Genomic DNA, 26,170 nt, shown 5'->3' on the forward strand with positions numbered 1-26,170 from the left:
ATCGTCACGCTCAGTTTTATCATTGGGGTAGACGGTAAGTCTCAGGAACGTCATTTGGCGTTTCTCCAACTGACACATACCTATCTTTTTTGCATCGTCTACGTTTCGTTTATCAATCGGTTATAAGTAAGTTTTATTTGGGGCTCTTTTTACTTTTATTGTTTTGGGCGTTACGTTGCTGTTTTAGTAGACGTTCTCGTTCGCTTAGGGCAGGGTATGTCCTACTGACGTATACATTCATTCTCGCTCCATTTCATTCGTTATTCTCATTTCATCCATTCTTTCCTGTCCAAATCAGCACAGATTCAAATAAATTGAAATAAATATATTATATCCTTAGATACAGCGCATCTGTTTACCTCAAGATTCAAGGTATATGATATTTTAGGTAAGTATATTACCTGTACTATATAACAGATATAAATATTTTTTTTGTAAATTACATAGAAAACACCAGATAAATGTAAGTACTTGCATCGTACTAAGAATGATCTCATGACCATAGAACGTAAAGCGGTGTGCTTAACCACTAGACCAGCGAGGTCGTTATAATTATAAAATTGTTTAGCAAATAAGGGCGAGCGTAGATTGAGACATCAAATCGCATGAAGTAATGACATGCGTGTATTGTAATAATATTATTAATGTATTATTACAATATCATATTTATTTACAAACGCATCGTTTGTATATGATGATATTAACATTATTACAGTTATATTAATATAATAACGCAATATGGAGGCGTTACGAGATGTAATTGAGATGACGAAATGTTTGTTCAATCGTTGCATTTGGCTATACAAAAATGTACATAATGTAATGACATATTGGTAATAAAAATTACTACATTATTATTTTTGTTTATAGACGGCCTCGGTGGTCTAGCGGTTCTGCACACCGCTTTACTTCCGATGGTCGCGGGTTCAGTTCCTCGCACGGTACAAACATTTGCATTCATGAGTATGATTATTTGTGTCGGTCTGGGTGTTATCTACGTATATTATGTATGTATTTACAAATAAAATATCTACGTATTTATATCATTTGTCTAGTACCTATAACACAAGCTCTGCTTAGCTTGGGACTAGATGGCGCTGTGTTAATTGTCCAGAGCTATTATTATTATTATATGATACTATTTCTCTCGATATCGCCCGCTATTGGAGAGACTGAGATATACTATGTATATTCTTTGTCGTGATTGTAATTACACGTCATATATTGAGAATAGATCCTATGAGAGTATAATCTATTCCCAATCTATGATATCATACCATGTAACATTTCATTAGAATCAGTTCAACCGTTTAGACGTGTAAATACAACAAATGAAATATATTATTAATATGAAAGACAATATTATTTCAATAAATCATAAATAACCCTGCACAATTAACACAGCGCCATCTAGTCCCATGGTAAGCAGAGTCTGTGTTACGGGTACTAGCAACTGATATAAATACTTATTTTTTTTAATACGTACATAATATATATCACCCAGACAGATACAAACAATCATACCCATGAATACAAATGTTTGCACCGTGCGAAGAATCGAACTCGCGACCATCGGAAGTGAAGCGGTGTGCTAAACCATTAGACCACCGAGACCGTCGCATAGGATCATATTGTATATATATCTTAAGAGTTATTAAAACGAAAATGAAAAGTGATTTCACAAGATTAGATCATTGTTAGTCCATATGGAACTAGTGACGCATTGTAGGTAATGTCAGGTCGACCTTGATTGGCAGCTCCGACCCTCCTGGCAACTGTTGCGGTTAAATCCTCGTTTAGAATTAGTCAGAATCGTATATATGATCTAACTTCAATCTTCTTTCATCTTTCACTAATGCTCAATTTCCGTAAAGCGTTAGCGTAGGTGGAATTATGATGCCATCAACAAAAAACTGAAGATTATATAATGTGATTTACATGTGATATTTAAACGGTTTAGTACACCGTCTTACTACCAATGGTCGCGGGTTCGATTCCTCGCACGGCACAAACATTTGTATTAAGGAGTATGATCTTTTGTACGGTCTGAGTGTTTTCTATGTATAATATGTATGTATTTGTATCAGTTATAGTTAACACAAACTTTTGCTAGCTTAACTTGGTTCTAGATGGCGCTGTGTGAATTGTCCTGAGATTATTATTATTATTTGTTATTTATTTCTATAATTTTACACAATAGTAAGAGTACATATGGCGGATATAATACCTAGTGGCATTTTCTACCAGGCAACCATGACTGGTGCGAAGATAAATTGTGTGGAGGTTGGCCTGATTACCACAGATAAGATAATTAGTAACAATGCCCTGCATATTAATATAAGTTTAGTATTACGGCCGTATAACTATGAATATTGAATTCCCATTGTCATAATAAAATCCACAGAACTTTCTTAATATTTGTTTTTTCAAGACAACCAAAAAGAATTGGTTTAAAAATGAAATCGAAATATATAGAAATGAAATCACGCGTGAAGTTGTGACTAAGGGAAATACTGATTCATTCTATATATATATCTTATATATAAAATTCTCATGTCACATGAAACTGCTCGACTTACTTTTATGAAATTTTATATGCATATTCAGTAGGCTTGAGAATCAGCGACTGTCACACCGCTTTACGTCCGATGGTCGCGGGTTCGATTCCTCGCACGGCACAAACATTTGTATTCATGAGTATGATTGTTTGTATCGGTCTGGCTATTTACTATGTGTAGTATGTATATATTTACGAAAAAAAATATATCTATGTATTTGTATCAATTATCCAGTACCTATAATACAAGCTTTAGCTAGCTTTACTTGGGTTTAGATGGCGATCTGAATTGTTATTAGATTATTATTATTATTATACAAGCCTAAATTCCCACACTTCTATCACTAACTCCTATTTTTTAGCAATATTTATACTAAAATTTATACGGCGTTCTTTTCGATTGCGGGGACAACTAATATATTATATATATATAGGGATTTCGGCTTAGATATCTTGTCTCACGGTTCCATATGCCAGTATATAACAATACATAATATATTGACATATATATATATATATATATATATATATATATAAACGTATTCATAAGTCAGATGACTGACCGAGAATAATAGGTAATTGATCTTGCAATATGTTCAGAATCTTAATACGGTTCCATATATTAATATTTATATTTATTTTAAATTTTATAAATATAACAAAGATGATATTGTGCCTCGAACTGGGAGAACTTGTATAGCAGGAGTTCACAATAGAATTGCCAGATGTTACTATCATTCGTTGACATATCATAAGAGTCTGCAATAGACCCGACATAATTTTATTTGATTTAACAAAACACCTCGGAGTTCAATTTTAAATTACGTATAAAGAAAGAAAGTTATCTGTAATATATATACTAATACATATATAATAGTTGATAAAATTAGATTGTTGTCAGATATAAAGGATGCAACCTCAGCCTCCCAAGCGCATTATTCTATTTACAGACATTTACATTATTCTATTTCCATTTATATGTCCTTCCACATAGGTTCATTTTCTTCTATCCGTATCTCTCATACTATAGCTGGCTATTTTAAACACAGACAAAGACATCCCAATTGAGGGTTAAAATATATATAGACGGCCGAGTAAAAACTGTCGACATAATATAGAAATATAGATTTTAGAAATTTAGAGGGAATAAATATTGAATTATATCGTATCGTTATAAACTAATTTTGATTGGAGACAAATAAATGATAGCTCTTATATATAGTAGATAATATATCAAACAATACAAAAAATCACATTCATGAACACAAATGTTTATATCATGTGAGGAATCGAACTCGCGACGATAGGAAGTGAAACGGTGTGCTAAGTAACCGCCAGACTACCGAGGCTGCTGTCTATTGTGTTTTATATCTATATAGATTATAAGTATATGTACTCACCGTTCCTCCAGCATCTCGTTGAAGGTTTTGGATTTAGCGCGTGGTTGACTGGGCTCGTTCTCCATACGTCGCACCTCAACACACCGCTCTATTATGTGCTCGACGCGCTTCCGGCGTGATGATTTCCAATTGTCCAGGTTCTGGTGGCAAAACACCTTTATTTATAAATTGGTACTATTTGACTCGCAAACGTTGTTTTGGCCATATAAAATAAAATCGCTATTAAAAATAGGGGTTGATGCTAGAAAGGTGAAAATTTATCATTGTATGTATTTTTAATGTCACATTACAAACAAATAAAAATGTCTAAAATAGTGGTGGACAACCATTATCACTTTGGGGGTATGAAAAATAGATACTGACTTATTTTCAAACCTACTGAATATGCATATAAAAATTATAAAAATCGGTCACGCAGTTATGTTAACTAACATTATGACAATATATAAAATATAACTGGAATGTTAAATAGGCGGACGAGCCTATAGTCAAGTGGTAACTATCACTTATGTACGTCCCATGCGTGATATTTTTATACCACAACGGTGGCAAACAAATAACATTGCTCAGTAAGGTGTTGTGCTGCCATACACTATAATTCCACTGTTATATGCAACGTGAAACTGAAGTTTGCTGGTGTAGGAACTAGGCAAACTAGTAAAAATAAAAAAGGCAATAATGTTTAATCAGTACTATACAATTTCATTGTCATATCCCATTATTGAAACTGGTAGTGTAAGAACTAGGCGAAGTAGGAAATCTTTAATATGTATTTATAAAAATCAAAATTAATATAGACATATATATTGAAATCTTAATATAAGTATTTCTGAATTGAAAGTTTTTTATTTGGAATACGGATTCGGATATAAAGAATGCGCAAGAAAAATACAATGAATAAATATACAGTCGTACTTAAGAATATATATTCTATCTTTTAATTGATTAAAAATGTAAAATGAAGCACGTGACCGTGACCTTTAAATGCAGCAAATGCAAATGAACATGAGTCAAGCATTGCGTGTTCAGATTGTCATCTAGCTGCAAGAAAATGTCGCATCTCGGTTATTGCATTTACGAGATGAACGTGGAATTTATTTTATTTTATGTTAATGTAATGGCAAACAAGCTGACAGCTCACAAGTGAAAACGTCGACTATATCATGAATAGCTCTTATTACATTATGATGCACGTGATATCATTCTGGCGGTACATCTGATCAATTATCTTTTTTTAATGGGCAATAATGGAAAGGTGCAACTACTACGCTAACGGTGTACGCTGGCGAGGCGCCAGTGGAGAATGGCAGGCTGAGCATGATGTCAGATCAGTTAGTCAGGACTCAGATACACCAGTTTATGCTGGATTAACTAACGGAGAGCGACAGGACCACGAAATCAAATCAGTTGGCCCATCGTCACGAATTCACAATGATGGTTTCGAGAGAGACGTGTCAGATGACTCACGAAAACGGTATATGCTAGCGGGGCACCAAAGAAGAAGGGCAGGCTAAGCATGATGTCAGATCACTTAAAGATGCCAGGACTCAGAGACAACAGGAATTCACAACGATGACTTCGAGAGAGACGTGTCTGACGACCCACGGTAACAGTATATGAATTCACAACTGGAGACGGATTAACGGTATTATGGAATAGGGGGGGACTGGAATCGAATGACAGGATGACCACCAACTATGTAGTCTATGTATTTATATCATTAAAACGGGAATGTATTTCACGGAGTTGGTGAAATAAATAAGCGAGCATAATGCAAATTATCATCATAGAAAATTAAACAGCAAACAACAGGCTGGCTTCTGACCCAACGATGTTTCCGTCGATTAGATTTTGATGACATAATATTCGGTATTTGCCTTTTCATAGTATCGAGACGATTTTATTAATTGCATCTACACGCTAACGGTATTGTGGCACCAATAGAGAATCACGTTGGACAGTCGTATAGATTTATGTACATTATATGTCCTTCCCGGAAGAATTCCTCAAATCGTTCTAGCTTCAAAAATAACGATTTTACACACAAACTTGCATCTATTTTATTTTATCCCCTTTAGGATATTATGTTTACAAACTGAATATCCTATATATTTATAATCCACAGCCGTAAAATTAAGTTTCAAGTTTCTATCTTTAAAAAATTACGATACTTCCATACAATCTTATATCTCCCCTTTAACCATTTACAAGCCTTTTTCGCATTAAAAAGTAGTCTATGTCCTTTCTCAAAGTCTAGAATATCTGTGTACCATATTTAACTTAAATTAGTTCAGTAGTTTTGGCGTGAAAGCGAGACAAACAGACAGTGTTACTTTCGCATTTATATATTACTAATCATCATCATCAGCCCACTGCAGTCCACTGCTGGACATAAGCCTCTCCCAAGGCACGCCACTGGGCACGATCTTCAGCCCTTCTCATCCAGTTACTACCCGCAACCCTACGTAAGTCGTCGCTCCACCTAGCTGCGGGGCGTCCTACACTACGTTTGCCAATTCGCGGTCTCCACTCTAGAACACGCCTACTCCAGCGAGCATCGGTTCTTATACTGCCACTTCAAACAGATGCGAAGAGATGTCGGTGACCTTAGTTCTCTGGCGAATCACTTCGTTTCGGTAGAGAAACCCAAGCATAGCTCTTTCCATAGCTCGTTGAGCGACTTTAAGTTGGTGGACCAGTCGTATCGTCAGTGTATCGGCACCGTAAGTCATGACGGGTAGGACGCACTGGTTATAAACCTTGGTCTTAAGGCTTTGTGGTAGCGACGACGAGAAGACTTGACGAACAAATGCCGCCCAGCCTAGCTGTATTCGTCTCTTGGCCTCCCTCTCAAAGTTGTTTTTACCTAGTTGGAGCGTTTGCCCTAGATAAATATACTCCTGAACAACTTCGAGAGATACTCCATTAATGGCGACCGGTTCCGGACGAATGCGATCATTGAACATGATCTTGGTTTTGTCCAAATTCATCCGAAGACCGATGCGTTGAGACGATTCAGCCAGGCCGTTCAGCATCTGTTGTAAATCCTGCAGCGACTCAGCCATGATGACAATGTCGTCAGCAAATCGTAAGTGAGAGATGTTCTCGTTGACATTAATGCCGTAATTTTTCCAATCCAGCATTCTAAACATATCCTCCAACGCAGTTGTAAATAATTTATATAACAGATTTTATTAGGTGGATATGCTTAGTCTGCTGGGTTTGTACTTGGACGGTCATTGTTGCAGCGTTATAGAGACATCTCAACACTTCGATGTATCGCCAGTCGACTTTTATCCAGAACAGACCAGGTCTCGATAGAGTCAAAGGCCTTCTCATAGTCAACAAAGGCTAGACACAGAGGTTGATTATACTCTTCTGTTTTCTGTATAACCTGCCTTACTGTGTGAATGTGATCTATGGTGCCATAACCACTTCGAAACCCGGCCTGTTTTTGAAACTCATCAAGCCTTCGCGCAAGCCGATTCGTGATGACTCTTGAAAATGTATATATGGCTTAACAAAGAGATGGGCCGATAGTTCTTCAATTTATCTCCCTTTTTGAAGAACAGAATAACTATGGCCCTACTCCATTGTAGTTCTCCCGGTGAAGAGAACGGAATTGAAGAGTTTAAACCGCAAGTACAGGAGTACCTCCAGCCTTCAGGAGCTCAGTGGTTATTCCGTCTTCACCTGGGGATTTTCCATTTTTGAGCTGTTTAAGAGCCATCACGATCTCGTGTAATTTCGGGCATCTCCTCAGTGTAGTGGCGTGTCAGAGGAGCTCTGGAATCGACAACAAGAGATTCAGGCCGATATGCATGTGAGGCGTACAGTTCTCCGAAAAAGTCTTCAACTTCCGAGAGAATCTCCGGCTTAAAAGCGGTAACCGTCCCTGCAGATGTGGTTACCTTCGACAAGTGCCTCCTTTCTTGCTGTTGGACGAACACTTTTGATCCCCGATTCTGCTCAATTGCTTTTTCAATTAAAAGTGTGTTCGAGGATCGGAGATCACGTCGTACCAATTTTGAAATTTTTTTATTCAATACCCGGTGTTCTGGTGATGTTAGCGTTGAGGACTTGTCGCGTCGATGTTGAATAAGCTGCAGAGTCTCTCCCGAAAGTCTAGTCCTTTTTCCTGTACGCCTCTTCTCGCAAAATTTCGTGCCTTCATCCTTGAGGCAAGCTATTATAGTATCGAGTCTTTGGTCAATACTGTCTGTGGTTTCCAAAACCGCAAACCGGTTTTCCAGTTTTAATATGCTTTAGAACCAACGATGGTTTGGAGCATATTTGGCCGGAGCGTCGACTTCATCAGGCGTATTCTTTCCAGCTTGAGATCGATATTCAGAGAGCCACGAACTAATCTGTGATCGCTTCCGGTTTTAAACCTCGTGATCACAGAGACATCTCTGAATATACGCTTCTTATCCGTCAAGATGAAGTCGATCTCGTTTTTGGTCATAGAGTCGGGGCTCTGCCACGTCCACTTTCGTTGAGGTTGTTTCTTGAAGAAAGAATTCATCAAGAACAACCCCTCTTTCTCTAGAAAGTTGACGAGCACCTATGATTCCTACTACCAAAACCATGTGGTCCCATAGCTGTCGATTCGCTGCCGGTTTGGATTCCCACTTTAGCATTAAAATCCCCCATAACAATGTTGTAGAATGCCTTTGAGGTGTTATGTATGGCCTTGGATATGTCTTCGTACATACTTTCTACTTCATCATCCGAGTGTGCCGATGTCGGTGCGTATACTTGCACAACTTTAAGGCTATACCTCTCAGTTAGCTTTAATACGAGATACGCAACCCTATTCGACACACTGGAGATTTCTACAACATTGTTTATTAGGGTCTTATGGACCAAAAACCCGACACCACCTTGGGAAGGTTGTTCTCCCTCCCTGAAATACATAAGATGGCCAGATTCCAGAGTCATGGTGTCCTCCCCTCTCTTCGGACTTCACAAAGACCAAGAATATGCCATCTTATATATTTCAGTTCTTCTTCCAGTTGCGCGAGGTGTTCATCCAGTCGCAGTGTACGTCCGTTATACGTAGCCAGGGTCAATGAGTGTATAATATTAGTAAGGAAGTAAGGATAAGCGAAAAAATAGATGTGCTCGTATTTTAATATTGTAAGAGTATTGCACATTAATTACTTGTGCCATTATTACTAAAGAATTAGTTACAAAAGAACCTATCTATTCAGATGGATATTTTGAGGTCAACATTACATAATATTCTACTTAAGTTGTCATCTGCGTAACTAATAACAGATCTGTTTAAGGAGCGTTTGAGATGTAATTGTACTTTTGAATCTAATTGTAGACTACTAGATATGGATGGCTACCAGAGTAATCAATAACTATAAAAAGAAAGTGACTGGTCGATCAACACTGCAATACCGCTGGGTTTAGAAATACGAAATTTTGCACGCGAGATCTTTATATAAGTAACGATCAATTTGTTTAACAGTAGCTGCGCGTCTAAAATACATTACTAAATTCTTGAGACGTTTCTGAAAGTACAAACAGGTAAATTAATAAAAATTGTAACAATTACAGTTCTAGTAGTAGATAAAGTGACCGGCTATCAGAATGCAATCACTTAAGCAGTGGCTTCATAAAGATGCATTTTATTGTTATAATGGTATTTTTTAAAATAAGAGAAATTAAAATAAGAGAGTATAGTATATATATATACACCAACGCTGATAATGTAGCGTTTTTTTTTACACATACATAATATACATAAATATACTCAGACCTTTACAAACAATCATATTCATGAATACAAATGTTTATATCATGTGAGGAACCAAACCCGCAACTATCCGAAGAAAGGTGGTGTGCTAAACCACTAGACCACCGAGGTGACGATATAGTCTAGGCAGTATAGGTAGTTCATGAAAACAAATGTTTATACCATGTGAGAAACTAAACCTGCAACCATCCGAAATAAGGTAGTGATCTAGGCTAACCACTAGATCACCGAGGCCGTGAAATAGTATAGGTCGCATAGTAGATATAAACTTGTTCTTATTACAATGCTTACGTTAATGTAAAGAATGTATTTTTTAAACAAATTATGTCAAAATTATCAATGTAGGTGTGCAGCGGAAACAGCGCATACCGCGGTTCGTGCAAACGCGATCGGCGCATATCCGCCGGTGTAGAGTGACAGTTATTGCGACAAACCGAGGACATATTAAACTGTACCTTTTGTCATTAGTAAGCAATAAAAAACGAAGACAATGATATTTAAAATGTTATTTGTATTGTTGCAATTGCAGTGCAAATAATACCTTATTACAAGTACTTTTATTACAGTTATTACAACGCACAGGTACATCAAGCAAATTAAAGACAAAATGGGAGTAGTGTTGTATTAACATTTAAAGAGCATGATGGAAGATCTCGGAAAGTGGCAAGAACTCCACCGATAACAGCGTAACTTTTATATTAAGAATGAATGAATACAAGTACATAAATAATCTAACTAATAAAAATAAACGTAAATGTTTGTGAGTATGAATGGATGTATGGATGTTTGCTACTCTTACATAAAAACTACTGAACGGCTATTAGCACATACATCAGAATGGTCTATATGTTATTTTGATGTATAGTCGTTAAATTATTATTAATTTAAAAATATATTATGTATATTGGGCGAAATATAAGAATAAACGATCAAGTAAAAGTGTGAGGCAGATGTAGTTGCGCTGATGAGCTAGTTATAGAATAATTGCTGATATATAAGATATATTACTGTAAAGCTTTATCAAAACTCGTGCAGTAGTTTTTGCGTGAAAGAGTAACAAACATCTATCCATACATACTCACAAAATTTTGCATTTATATATTAGTAAGATAATTTTCATTTTGTATAGGGTTTCCCTTAACTAATCTCCCCCTCTTCTTTGGTATACTATAATAACGGTAATCGAACACGGGACCTATTAAGATGCCAATGTCTTATTATAGCGCCACAGTGGTCGCAAAATGTACAATACCATTTTGACCAATGAATGGTGTTGCCAGAGGGCAAATCTCTTTATATTTTCTAATATTAATAACAAGTTTGTGACTATACTGTGCCTCCGGCGACAATTGTGTCGAGACGGTATATTTTCTGTCTGCGATTTACTAACGACCTCACATCGGTATTTCGGAAGTGTGAACTCTTAAAATGGTACATGCTATTTTTGATTGCTTCTCTCAAAAAAGTTCAGTATAAAAACAAGTATTTAATAATAAGGTTGTCTATAAGAGATTGCTTTAAGGCCTTTTGAGTAAGCACATTCAAGTTCTATTTATATGTATGGTTTCAGTATTATTGGCTGCAATTTCGTCACTGTGATAATGTTTTATTGGACGATAAAAACATATACACCGACCCGAAGAAGCAGATGATGATGATCATGTTTCATTGGAGAAAAAATTGCCAATAAAGATGCTACAATTCCTTCTCTATTTAAAATGCTACGTATTAAGTAATTTTAAGAAAATTGGATAAGTCGGCCGTCGGTCATGGTCGTTACCTTACCGTACCACACCTTCCTTTTACTTCCGATGTTTGCGGGTTCAATTCCTCGCACTTGTACCGTGCGACTTTCGTATTCATGAATATGTTTGTATCGGTTTGGGTGTTTACTACGTATATTATGTATGTATTTAAAAATGTATCAAAGTTATTATTATGATTTGTCTAGTACCCTTAAGACAAGCTCTCCTTAGCTTTGGATTAAATGGCTTTGTGTGATTCATACACGAATATTATTACTATACTAGATCATCATCATCTGCTTCTTCCTTATACCATTTATTTATATTTGGGGTCGGCGTAATAATATATTTTTCTCTTCCATTCATCCCTGTTCGCATCTCGTTATGACTCCCTTATCGTTATACTCCGTTTTTGGCAATATCATCTTTTACAAAGTCCTTCAATCTATTTTTCGGTATCCTCTGCCCTTACAACCACCACATTCATATGTAATACATCTTTAAAGTACTATACTAGATAAATAAAGATAAAATACGACTGCCGAATCTGAATTAATAAAGTTCGTATAATTGGACACCCTGTCATTATACATCAGCTGAATAACAAGCAGTCGATGACACGATACCTTAACATACTGGGGACCTTTTTTTAACTTTGTTTTTATGCATCCTTCCAGCGAATATGTGTTATTAATGAGTTTCCCTTTCGAAGTCATTTTAAAAGAAAAGGTAAATTAAATGACACTTTTTACCCGACTGCCAAAGAAGACTACTTACAACATTATTATATATATGTATTTTATTTGTACAGTTTTACATTAATAAAATAATAAGTAAATAACCCTGGACAATCAACACAGCGCCATCTATACCCACGGTAAGCAGAGTTTGTGTTATGGTTACTGGTTTTAAAACTGACGTAAATACTTAGATATTTTATTTGTAAATACATACATAATATATATAGTAAACACCCAGAGCGATACAAACAATCATACTCATAAATACAATGGTTGCATTGTGCGAGGAATCGAACCCGCGACCATTGGAAGTAAAGCGGTGTTAAACCGCTAAACCACCGAGGCCGTCAAAACAGGTAAAATGCTTTAACAACAATTACTGGACTAACGTCAATACCGTCAATAACGTCCCCAATTAGATATCTTTAATCACAGAATCTTTAACTTAATACAGCCGGTTCAACTAGGTACAAAAGGGGAGAAAGGGATTATTAGTAACGTGGACTAATAACACCATTGCTAGCAACGTATCAAATCAGGTTGACCTCCGCCCGGTGCTCCCTGGAAAACATCGTGGTAAATTGCCATTGGCCAAGGTCTAACTGACCTGACTTTATGCTCATTTTATCATCCTCCACTGGTGCCCCGCTCGCATAAATCGTTAGTGTTCTTAACCAAACTCCAACATTATTAGAATAGTTTGGGGAAAAACAGGGAGCACATAGTAATAACTAACTGTAATACACGTCGAGTGTGGCTATATTCGACGTGTATTACAGTTAGTTATTACTATATGGCCGGGTCTTAAGATGACAAAGATGGCTTAAAATTATCTCATTTGTGTGGAATTTGGTGATAAGCAAGTTTAAACAATATACGGAAATATTGGATAATAAATGTGTAATACTGAGATAATAGTGTCATGGTATAACTTTCGTGAAACAATTCTTCACTGGTATTCTATTTCATGTGATGATGATTGATGATTCAGTGATGGTTGGCTCATCCGTCATGCTCGTGAACGATTGCTGTTTGTGAGGATTCGTTCGCTCTGATCACTACGACTGATTTATTCTTATAAAGTTACTTATTCAGTTGGTTGTCTTAAATATTTTGATATCGAATTAGTGCTTATTGGTAGTCTGTATTCACACATTTCAACTTAAAACAACAGGTATTAATAAATTTATAGTGTTAGAGCATTTTATTTTATATATCTAATTGTTACACGTTAGTTAAATCGTGTTTATGCATACTTTCTAAGCTTATTTCACCCTTTCCAATTTATTTATTTTTTTAGATAATAGATGTCTTATTTCTGTCGTTGAGATACAATCTATCTTTACTTAAAATTTAATTAAAAACTATTCAGCCGTTATTGGTAATAACGTAACAAATAGCCAGTAACTTTTCCATTTATAATATTGCTACATAAAACGCCGCGCCTACACGCCGTGATTCTAAGAACAATATAAAAACTATAAATTAATAGAGACTCCCTTGTTGTTAATTGCTAAAGAATGCATTTAGGGAGCAGAAAAACACCTTATGGGGTGTGGAAACTTGCCAATTAACACAGATCCGATACTATCCACTTTCTAGTTCTACGGAAACGATATAATTAAGGGCGCCATTATAAATGTTAGACGCGACGCAGGCTGTGCGTATTCTTGTGAATCAGTGTTTTAAACTGGGCAACCCCTATTGGTCTAATTTATGGGATGGGAAATATATACAATCACCTCTCACTTAATAATAACAATGTTCATATGTTAGATAATTTGTTTGCAAATAACTCTGCTTGTAATTTAAAATTAACAATTTCAATAATTGCATATGAGGTACTAACATCAAAAAATGTGGAACGGAATGGAGATTGTAAGTAATGTAGATCGATGACCCAATTGCTAGCAATGTACCATGATGTCAAGTAGAACTTCACGCGGTTCCCCCTGGAGACCATCACCTGACTCACTGGCTAACTGACCTGACCTCATGCTCATTATCATCCACCAGCTTCTATCATCATTTTATCATGCTTTGCCAGCGTGAGCGCAGAAGGATGATTCTATTATCATAATTTAAAAAATTACACAGACAATAAACGTAGTTTTCTATAGTATATTATATTGTATAGTAAACTTTGCTAATTTAAAAAGAAATCCCCTCCCTATGACTGTAAGAAATAAGACTTACCGACTGCCAGTCTTCTTGCCGCTCAAAGCGAGCGGGCTCTGTGGTGCGTTTAGCAAGTTCAGCTCGACGGAGCTGTTCCCGCGCCCGGCTGCCGAGGTCCGCGGGGCCTACCCGGATGAACTGGAGGGGATTCCCGGCGGGTTTGCCGGGAATAACCGCTGCCGTGTGCGGACGAGTTGCCAGGAAATCCGCACTGTCTGTTGTCTGTAAAGAGGTTAAATTATAATTAAAACCTTGAATAGTATAGAATTAACCTACGTAAGTGGCTTAATCGTTGTTAATTAACGAAATTCTTTTTGAGTTTGAGTTCACCATTTGAGATTAGAGATAAAACAAGATCTGCTTAGCTTGGAACTAGATGTCCCAAGCTAAGCAGATCTTGTTTTATGGGTACTAGAAAACTGATACAAATACATTTTTTTCTATAAATACAGACAATATACATAGAAAATACCCAGAACGGTACAAATAATCATGCCCATGAATCATAAAGTGTTTGAATAATGCGAGGAATCAAATTTGCGACCACCAGAAATATGGCGGTTTGTTAAACCGCTAGACCACCGAGGCCAACAGGAGGCATTTTTTTGTATATGTAATAATAAAATGTTGTTACATATACAAAAAAATGTGTGTGCAACTATGAGTTAGTTGTTATTATATATTTCTTTCTTTGTATATACAAAAATGATATGTATGATTTGGTATGATTCTTATATATAATAAGAACAGTGTTTGATGTCGACCAAATTCTAACTCGTGACCTTTCTAATCTTAAAATAGGACAATAAACCACTAAACCACGACGTACTCATTCTAATAGCATTATTGTTGTTGAAGCGATAAACGTAGCCTAACCTAATTACGATGCAGTTGAGCATTTATAAATAGTACAATACAAAGTTGGTGTTTTCGTCTATCTGTTACTAAGTTAAATATAGATTGTGTAACGGTCTTTACTATCATTTCAAGATAAGAAGTCTTTTTTTTAGTATTTCTTATTTTCCCGCGCAAAATGTAATGAGCCACAGATGCACAATATTGCACGGCGTGCAGCCGCAGTAAGATAACGAGCGAGTGATAGCTGTTTGTGATATTAATACTAGTATGAGTATTAAAAATTATTATGGTAAATTAGGATCTCTCCAGTCCATACTTATACGAGTCCGGTATTATCAAGAAAATCCCACAGATTATAAAATTCTTTATTTTTTAACCAACATAGGAAACCGTCCTTTACTGTTTTTTAAAAATTATATAAACTTGAATAAAGATTATTTCTATTTCTAGCATTACATAGTCTAACGACAATAGCAACTGTGACGAGGGCGAGTCGGAGGAGTGGCTCTAGGTTGCAATAAATAGATTCGGCACAGATTTGCATTACCCATCGGTGTTACTTAATCTTTTGTAAAGTCTGTAAATACCGTTAAATTAACTTGGGATCCTTACAATTACATTATAAGTAGAAAGTGTCGAATTCTGATGCGATCTATTATATTTCGTGTCGAATTATGACATGGTGCATTATTAGTTTGTTGCATTATTATTAAGATTAGATTAATTAAAAAACATCTACAATGAAAAGCGTATTATTTGCAATTAAGAGAAATAATTACGATAAAAAAAATGTAAATTGACAGTTACGCGGCTTAGATATGCATAGTATCTAGGTGCACTATTATTGAGAAAAGAAGAATTAAGAAATAATAATTATAAAAAAAATGTAAATTGACAGTCATGTGGATTATATAGGTATATGTTATATAAATATGTATGTATATCACGGCAACAAAAAAAACGAAATAAAAAAACGCGAAAGTTTGTACGTATGGGTGTTTGTTACTCTTTCACACAAAAAGTACTGAACGAATTTTGATGAAACTTTACAATAATATATCTTATGCATAGGAATAAATATATACTTTTTATTGACATTTAACGCGGGCAAAACCGCGGGCACAATTAGTCATTACATAGTATAAAACAAAGTTGATGTCGTTGTCTGTCCGTTCCTATGTATGCTTAAATCTTTAAAACTACGCAGCGGATTTTGAAGCGGTTTATATATAATACATGTACATCCGTGCGAAGCCGAGGTGGGTAGCTATATATATAATATATATATATATATATATATATATTGTATAGGTACAATTTATTTTAACATCTTAATAATTAACCACGATTAAGTGTTCACAGTGCACGTCAGGCGATGCATGTACTTTCTATGATTGCGTAAACCCGTTTCCTGGCCGGCTCGGATGTGGGACTTATTGCATTTTAAGTGCAGTAGATTAGAGAGACCGCAAATGTAACGTGCTGAAGTTCCTAAACATTATGACGAAATGCACCTACATTGTAGCAGCCTAAAATAGATGGTCCAGTGAACTCATATATTCATTATATAGTATATGTTGCGGACCACGAGTCGGCATCGAAAATATGTAAATAAATTTTGTGTATAAATTTGTATTTTTCCAGTGTTTTGACTATTGTTTAGGTTAGACTATTGTTTGTACCATATACCCTTTGTAGCGGCATAGATACTGTGAATTCTATGTCCGCCCATTGTGTAAATTCTTAGGGATCACAGCTTTAGTGTAGCCTGAACATGTGACATTTAGTCGCACGTGGTTTTTTGTATTGTTACTATTGTATTTAATTTTAAATGTGTGCGTATTCGCTGTTCCGGCCCGTCGGTCACCGACATGTGCAGGAATTGTCGGGAGGGTGGGCCGGCCGACGCGCCGGGCTCGGGGGGGGTGGGGAAGGACGCGCTCGGGCGCCCGTAAAAGGCGGGTTGGTTCTCGATCGCGCTCTCTTACGCATACGCCACCGACGAAGAACCACCGCCGGCGCAACGACCAAGAAAACCCCACTCCGGCCGGCCGACCCATAGAATAAGAAACAAATTGAAATACAGTCCACATATTTTGAAAATCGAAGATCTTTTAATTGTGTACCCCACAATTTTGTGGTCCTTCGAGCCGGATATCAAGACCGAAGATCACCCAACGGTGCGACGAATCGCCGTGGAAGATCACCCAACGGTGCGACGAATCGCCGCGGAAGATCACCCAACGGTGCGACGTACCTCGCCGAGGAAGATCACCCAACGGTGCGACGCTAGCAGCTTACCGAATTTAGCTGCCGTCGTAAGGTGAAAACTTGAGGGTGCAGCGAGGATAGGATAAATAACGTCTACGCCATATAGGATAGATAACGTCTAAGCGGTGTGTCCGCGGCTCACATCTCTTACCACCTAACGGTGTCAAACGGTCGGAGTGTGGGTTAACGCCATTGAGCGGTGCAGTGAGTGGTGTGTCACTGCCGGTTGTTGCTTGTTACCGTGGCGCAACCGAATAGCACTATTACGCCTGTACGTGTGTATCGTATAGCGGGGGCCGGACTGTAGGCACTGCCAAAGGGGTCGGAAAGTCCGAACCGGCCCTGAGCGCCCCGTCTGTACATACGCACCACTGCGGGGTAATTCCTACCCTCCTATCCCCATAGTCCATCCCCTCGGGTGTTATCCTGAGGGATTGTTAGGGACGGTTAGGTAGGTAGGGACCGGTAGGTTAGGGGCTTGCAAGTGCCAGAACACGATGCCGACTACGAGAAGCCAAGCCCCGGGAGCAGAGAAAAAGACCACGCGGGAAAATGAACAGACCCTCGCGTTGCCTTCAGAAACCAGGCAGATGTCCGCGTCCGCCGCGCCGTCGAGCGCGCCACAGGCACAACCCACCCGCGCCGCGTTTACCTCGGTCTCCGCACCGGCGCCACCGTCGCAGCCGCCGACGACAGATGTACGTCCGGCCCGGGCCGCGTCGGTGCGATCGCGCCGGTCTACCGCTAGCGGTATAGCTAAATTAAAGAGGCTGGAGTACGAGGCAGCGCTACAGATGGCGAAATTACAGGCTGATTTAATTAGAAAGAAGTTGGCAGCCGATGTCGCCGCGGTACATGAAGAGACCGATAGAGATAGCGTGTGCTCCGAGGAAGGTGCCGGCCTGCAACGTATAACGGATTGGTTTCAACGTACCGAAGTACGGGGGGAGCAGAGAATTAATTCCCCACCGCCTACGCAGAAAGAGCCAACAGAAAGGCAAGCTTCACCGCCGAGGACGCCGAAGCAAAGACGGAGGTCCCCCGCTCCTGAAGCCGGGATGCAAGAAGGATTCACCCGGCTGGCCAAAGCTATTGAACGAGCTGTGGACGAACGAGCGGATAGGGTAGCGCCGAGGCAAGCCCAAGATCTCCCGACCTTCAGCGGCGAAGCAAGTGAATGGCTAGCGTTTAAGGCGGCCGTAGACCAGTCTACAAAGACGTACAGGATCACACCAGCGGAGAACCTGGCCAGGCTGAGGGCCTGCTTACGTGGAAAAGCGAGAGAGACAGTCGCAGCGTTACTCGTATCCGCTACAGAACCGTCGCAGATCATGAGGACGTTGGAGCAGCGGTACGGCCGGACAGAGGCCATCATCGACCGCGCCCTCAAAGATCTGAGAAGGATGCCGGTAATAGGAACATCGACAACAGAGGTGATTGACTTCGCCATTAAACTACAGAACATCACCACCATCGTCGCGGATATCGACAGGGGGCGAGATTCCTACATAATCCCGCGCTTGAGAGTGAAGTGTCAGAGAAGCTGACCCCTCACTTACAGGTCCACTGGTGTCACTACGCTGAAAAAAACAAGGAGGACACTAGACCTACGATCATCAAGATGGCAGAGTTTTTAATGAGCGAAGCCGATCTCATGACCCGACATCTGCGAATAGCATCACCAACGAGACGAACGAGCGCGCTACCCACGAAGCAGCCCCCGAAGCAACCCACTAGGCAACCCATACCGAAAGCAACGATGTCGGCACCTTGGCGACAGATGACGGATCGTGGCGCGGCCGTATACGCCGCCGTAGAAAAGAGCGAACAGAGTACCGAATGTCTCTGTTGCGGCGCCGCACACGTAACGCCGAAGTGTAAGAAGCTGAACGACATGTCGTTATCGGACAGATGGGAGTGGGCGAAAACAAATAAGATGTGCTTCCAATGCATGAACAGCACGCACAGAAGGTTCAAGTGTAAGGCACGCAAATGTGGTGTGAGAGAGTGTCGTAAGCCACACCACGCCCTGCTGCACCCCCCAGAAGAGCCGCCGAAGCGGCAAGAGGACACCGCGATTACAGCCGCAGCACGCTTGCCAGAGAACAGCCAAGTGTTGTTAAAGGTGTGTCCCATCATCGTGAAAGGCAAGACGGGACGCGAAGTAGAGACGTACGCGATGCTAGATGAAGGCTCGACGGTTACACTCATCGATGCGGAGATCGCAGAACAGATCGGAGCCGAAGGTCCGACGCGATCTCTGAGAATTCAGGGAGCGGCCTCGAGCTGGCACGAAGCCTCAAGCCGAGTGGCTGATGTCATCATCAGAGGGCGACACCATACGGACGAAGAACACTCGGTGAGGGCGCGTACGATCCGGGATCTCACCCTAGGAACGCAGCGAGTGAACCCGGAAATACTCGCGTACGGACACCTGCGACAACTCACTTGCGAGCAAGTGTGCTACGAAGATGCCAGACCCAAGGTCTTGATCGGGTCAGACAACTGGCATCTGATTGTTACGCGGAAGCTGCTCATAGGAAGGCATAATCAACCCGCAGCGTCGCTGACACGACTGGGATGGGTCATCCACGGAACGGTACCCAGAAGTGTCGTGGAAGACGAGGAACATGTCCTCCACGTGCGGTTGACACAGCGCAACGCCGAGCCAGATATGCGGCATATAGAGGGCATAATAAAAGCGCATTACGACATCGACGCGTTGGGTATATCGTCGAAGAGATTACCCATCGCTAAGGAGGAGCGCGCCGTCGCCACATTCAACCGCACAGCGACGAGAGTGGATGGGCGATACGTCGTAGGATTGCCGTGGGAGAGAGATAACGTCATTCTACCTCCCAGCTACGACATGGCAGCGAGCCGACTGAGGGGAATAGAGCGGCGGATGGATCGCTCTACGGAATTCCGGCTGGCGTATACCGCGGAGATAGACAAGTTGTTGGACAAGGGTTACGCCGAGAAAGTAACCGACGACCGGTTCAACAACGACCGCGCGTGGTACCTTCCCCATTTCGGAGTGACGAATCCGAATAAACCCGGAAAGCTGCGACTCGTATTCGACGCCGCGGCCCGTTCGAAGGGAATGTGCTTGAACGACGCACTGCTAGATGGGCCAGATATGCTACGGTCGCTTAACGGTGTGTTATACCGTTTCCGCGAGAAGCCCGTAGCTATCACGGCGGACATACGAGAGATGTTCCTGCAGATTAAGATAAGGGAAGAAGATAGAGCAGCACAACAGTTTCTGTGGCGAGGAGATGACAGGATTAACCCGCCGCAGAAATACGTAATGACCTCAATGATTTTCAGGAGGAGAACTGGAAGAATTTTAAATTAGCACGTAACCGTTGCAACTATATGGTAAGAGCTGCTAAACGCCGTTACATCCACTCTAATATTCAAAATTCCTCATCGGCCAATATCTGGAAGTTTCTCAAATCACTTGGGCTGTGCAATCAGCCAAATGATTTTTCCTCACAGTTTTCATTAAATGACCTGAACAGGCACTTTTCCACCGTTCCCACTTTGAGCGATTCTCAGAAATCCATTACTTTAGCTGAGATAACTTCATGGCCTAGACTTTCTGTAGATTTTTTATTTTCACCAGTTACTGACGATGAAGTCTACAAGATAATATCTTCCATAAAGTCCAATTGTATTGGTTCAGATGATGTGAGTAGGATTATGGTTACTCTCTCACTTAAACACTTGCTTCCTATCATTACTCACATCATTAACTTTTCTTTAATTTCTTCCGAGTTTCCTGCAGCATGGCTAAATGCTTTCGTTCTACCACTACCTAAAGTATCATCCCCACAACTTCTTAAGGACTTTAGACCTTTTTTTTTTTTTTTAACGTGTGGAAAAATCTTCAAAAGACCGTCACCCCGCCGGAGGGATGGCGAGGTGGTGTGTGGGACTTGTACCCACTAAAAAACCACACGGTGTACCTACGAGCGCCTATGCCGGAGCCAGGGGATTCGCAAGTGCATTCTACCCCAGCTCCGACGGCGACGGCCCGCCCGCCCTGTAGATGTTGTAGGGCAGGCCCCATCTCGTTTTGTGGTTAGGGCGACCTATTTCGCCCTACTCCATTGTGGAGGCGTGTGGGTACACGCGCACACCTCCGGGGCCTTTGGATTGGGGGACTGCCTCCCTCAAGGCAGTCACCCCGGCCCCAGTGGGGGATAGAGGGGGGCGGAGTTGGATACGCCCCCATCTCTAGGCCTGGTTCTTCTGCGGCGGAGGGAAGCGGGACGAGCTGACTCCCGCTCCCTTTCCGCCGCCTCCTTCCGCGAGATAACTTCCTCGCAGAAGGAGCTCACCGCCAGCCACGATCTCTCGCTACTGACCATCCTCCGAACTAAATTCGGCAGCGAGAGATCGTCCCCCACTACTCGTGTGAGGACACGGCGCTCACTCACGAACGCTGGGCATTCTTCCAGCGTGTGTTGCGCCGTGTCCTCAACACCTCCGCATTCGTGGCAGCCGGTCGTCGGCTCCTTCCTCGCCACATGACACAGATACCGCCCGAAGCAACCGTGCCCGGACAATATCTGTGTCATGCGGTACGTCAGTGGCCATTTCCTATTCATCCACCGTTTGAGGATGGGACGGACAGCCTCGACGGTCCTCAGGCCGGCTGACGGGCTCATTAGCCTTGCCCGCCATTCGATCCTGAGGATCCGCCGAAAGTCGGACCTCCGCGCTTCGATCTCATGACCAGCGGGTGCCTCCCCCATGGAACGTCGCTCTGCGCGCCAGTGGTACACTGACGCGTGGAGCTCCGCTACCAAGTCCCACGGAGGAGACCCCGCCAGCAGACCCGCCGCTTCCCCGGATATGGTGCGGTAGCCTCTTATGGCCCGTATGGCCATGACCCTGTGTGGCCTGTTGAGGCAGGCCACATTTTCCCTACCTAGGGCCCCCACCCAGATGGGGGCCCCGTACAGGGCCATGGACCGCACCACGCCGAGGTATAGGCGGCGGGAACCTTCTCCCGGGCCCCTCACATTTGGCAGCAGCCAGCTAAGAGCGCCGGCGGCTGCCATAAGGCGAGGGACCAGGTTCCGGAAGTGAGCGCGGAAGCTCCAACGACTGTCCAGGTCAAGCCCCCAGTATCGAATACAGGGCTTGACCCCCACCCTCTGGCCACTGACGACCAGCTGGGCATCCGGAGGTGGCGCACGCCGAGGCCCATGAAAACACAGGACCTCGGTCTTCTCCAGCGCCACCTGGAGCCCAAGCCTTCTTATACGACCGACGACCAGCGCCACGCATGCCGTGGCAAAGCGGGTAGCCTCCAGTAGGTCCCGCCCCCGGGCAGTGACCAAGGTGTCATCCGCGTAACACACGAGGTCAGTGCCCGTTAAAAGGGCGCCCCGCAGGTTCCAATCATACCCGATGTTCCACAGGATCGGGCCCAGAACCGACCCCTGTGGAACACCGCGTTGCATTTCCCTCGGCACTACAACGCCGTTCCGCCCCGTGCATAGCACAGACCTGTCTTCGAGATAGGCCCCGATCACGTCCCGAATATAGGGAGGCGCGCGATGGTACTTCAGCGCCTCCCTAATAATCGCAAAGGGCAGGGTGTTGAAGGCGTTCTTAATGTCTAGAGAGACCGCCAACAACACCCCACCCTGGGACGTCGCCTCTTCCGAGAGGGAGCGCACACGCGAGATCGCGTCGATCGTCGAGCGCCCCTCTCGGAACCCGAACTGCTTCGGGCTGAGATCGGGACCTACCTGAGACAGGTGTTGGACGAGTCGGCCCGCCAAGATTCTCTCGAAGAGCTTGCCGATCTCGTCCAACAGCACTATGGGGCGGAACGCCGAGGGAACCACCGAACCTGCGGGGTGCTCCGCTTTGCGGAGCAGGACCACTCTACCCGCTTTCCACTGATTGGGAAACCGTCCCGACTCCAGACACGCATTGAATAAGCGCCGGAGTCGGTCCCCTAGGGTGTTTAGGGCCAAGGCCAGGACGCGGCCGTGGATACCATCCGGACCCGGGGCGACATTCTTGCCCCGGAGTTTATCCACGGCCGCGGCGAACTCCTCCACGGTGATGGCAGGAACCGCAGCAGCGCTGACGCCGCTGGCCTCTCCATCACTGCCACGCGGCATCATCGGAGGAGGTGTGAAGGGAGGCTGTCTCGGGAACAGCTCCTCCAACACCTCCTCCAACTGCTGCGGCTGGAGACCCTCTGCCACGGGGGGCGCCCAGGGGCGTAATTTGCCCCTGACGAACCTATAAGGACGCCCCCATGGATCCCTGTCCAGGGTCTCCAGGAGTTCTTCCCTGGCTGTCTCCTTGGCCCTGCTGATGGACAGCTGCAGAGCTTTCTTCCTCTCTTTGTACTGCTCGTACAGCTGTGCTTCCTCGTCGGCGTCGCGGCCCCGCCTGAGTCGGCGGTGCCTGGTGTACCGGCGGCGGGCGGCGGAGCACTCCTCCCTCAACGCCGCTATCTCCTCCGACCACCAGTACACCTGACGCCTAGGAGGTCGAGGGCCGGCTCGGGGCATCGCCGCGTCGCAAATGTGCGACAGAGCCTCACCGAACCAGCCCACCTCTGCGTCGACCTCCACAGGCCCCTCCGGTATGGGAACCCAGGCCTGGACGATGGAAGCCTCCATCAGCACGTCTTTATTCAGACGTTTCAACACCCATCTGGGGAGTTGTGGGACATTCCTCTCCTGGCGACCGGGGTGCGGAGCTACGGGTGAGGGGAGAACATCTATCCGGATATACCGATGATCGGATAGAGTCTCCACCTCATCCAACACCTGCCAGCTCCGCACCCTCTGTGCGATCGCTGGACTGCAGAGGGATACGTCGACATGCGACTCCCCCTGCTGTCTCACGCACGTGGCGGCCGACCCTCGGTTCAACACCACCAGGCCGGCCGCGGCCGCCCAGTCTTCCAGGACCCTGCCTCGAGAGTCGGTGATGGGGGAGCCCCATGCCGTGGATTTGGCATTTAAGTCCCCCATCACCATCATTGGACGGGCCGAGTATAGCTCCAGAGCGGCCCCCAGCCCGTCCATGAACTGCTCGAACTCGGCGAGAGTCCTGTTCGGAGAGAAGTATGTCCCGACAACGACGGTTTCCCACCAACTCACTCCTATGTACCCCGCTCCGCCGAATAGGCGGCTGACGAGCGGGGTCGCGGGGTTGCCCGCGCCGACAATGGCCACCAGGCCAGAGGGGTCGCCGAACCAATGGTCACTTCGTGGGACACGATATGGTTCGGCGACCACTGCAAGGTCAACACCCCACTGCACCGCGCTCTGCAGAAGCAGATCCTGGGCGCGCGCGCAGTGGTTCAGATTCCCCTGCAGGAGGCGATGGACTGCCATTATTAACCGGTGTCCATCACCTCAGCCTCTCCCCGGCGGCCATTGCCGCGGGCCGACGACAGTGCGGATCCCCTCACTCTCTTGGACCGGGATTGGGGGCACTTTTTGGCCCCCACCCGGTGGTCAGCTGGGCGACCTGCCGCTGCGCAAACCACGCAGTGTGGGGCCGCCGAACATCCGGCCGCTTTGTGGCCGGGAACCCCACACCGGTAGCACAAGCCACTCCGGTCCTCCTCGTGCGAGCACCTGGCCAGCACGTGCCCACTTTCGAGGCACCGGAAGCACCGGAGTGGCTTCTGCCGCAGCAGCTCCACGGCGGCCGAGACCCAGCCGATCCGGATCCGCCCTGCTGTCGTGACCTTCTTCACCGCGGCCAATGGGGCCCGCACCCAGCAGGTGCCCAGGCCCGACGCGCCGCGCCGAATCTCCCCGACATTGACGGCGTCCGCCGTGCACTCGCCGTGCTGTGCCACGGCGGCCGCCACCTCCTCCCGGTCGGTACCGTCATCCAGGCCCATGACCCTCATTTCGGCCGTCTTGGTGGGCCTGGCGATTCGGACTGTACCTTCCGGGAAGACGTCCCGGAACTTCGACGCGAGCGCATCGGCCTGGTCTCCCGTCTGGGACCCTGGGATCTCCAGGATCCGGGCCCCAGTGGCCGCGGTCTTAAAACGCAGGCTGTTTATGCCCAAGGAGGCGAGGTCAATCTTGTCCTTCGCCTCCTTGAGGACCTTTGAGTAGGTACGCTTCCGCCTCCGGACAGAGGGAGACAACTACGGCCGCCGAGCGCGGTGCGCGCAGTTTTGATGGTGAGGGCGGGGCCGGTTTGCCCTTCTTACCCTGAGAGGGGGCCCCAGAGCTCCTCTGAGTACCTTGAGTACTCTGGGTCTGCCTCTCAGGGACGTTGCGGTTTTTACCGCCCCGTCTCACCACCGTGCTCCAGCCATCGTTTGCGCGCCCCGCGCCCGATGGCCCCGGCTGTTGACTACCGGAGGTCGGCCGGCTGTTCGGTTGAGCCGCTGGAAGCGGCGGGAATTCAGCGCCTCGCGCCCCGCGCAAATGGGGGGCGTCCCTGAAGCCCGGTCCCCCTGCGCCAGGGATGCGGGACAGAACCTCATACTGCCCATCGCTCTGCAGCGGCGGGCGGTGTACCGGGCGGATCGACGCCTCCTGAAGGGAATGAACCTTTTGGATCATTTCCTTCAGCTCCTGGAAACGGGCGTCGACCATAAACCCGGTCGAGCGCAGAAGTTCCGCCCGCAGTTCCTCAGT

At 44.0% G+C, this 26,170-nt stretch overlaps 2 protein-coding genes across 2 annotated transcripts; one reads left to right on the forward strand and one right to left on the reverse strand.

Annotated features, from left to right (window-relative positions):
• Nucleotides 1–3,957: 3,957 nt before the first annotated feature.
• On the reverse strand, nt 3,958–17,926 carry LOC131841461 (uncharacterized protein CG43427-like; the record flags this gene model as incomplete). Its single annotated transcript, XM_059189780.1, has 3 exons — nt 17,792–17,926; nt 14,406–14,609; nt 3,958–4,097 (listed from the first exon to the last, which is right to left on the reverse strand). Coding segments are annotated over exons 1-3 (479 nt in total), but the record flags the coding sequence as incomplete, so codon positions are not given.
• A 1,211-nt stretch (nt 17,927–19,137) lies between these two features.
• On the forward strand, nt 19,138–20,874 carry LOC131841462 (uncharacterized). Its single transcript, XM_059189781.1, has one exon. It carries the CDS (start codon nt 19,138–19,140, stop codon nt 20,872–20,874), a length of 1,737 nt encoding a protein of 578 aa, XP_059045764.1.
• Nucleotides 20,875–26,170: the final 5,296 nt, after the last annotated feature.

Source organism: Achroia grisella, unplaced genomic scaffold (assembly GCF_030625045.1).
Source record: "Achroia grisella isolate CSIRO2021 unplaced genomic scaffold, CSIRO_AGI_Agris_v1 utg1724, whole genome shotgun sequence".
Classification (NCBI taxonomy): domain Eukaryota; kingdom Metazoa; phylum Arthropoda; class Insecta; order Lepidoptera; family Pyralidae; genus Achroia; species Achroia grisella.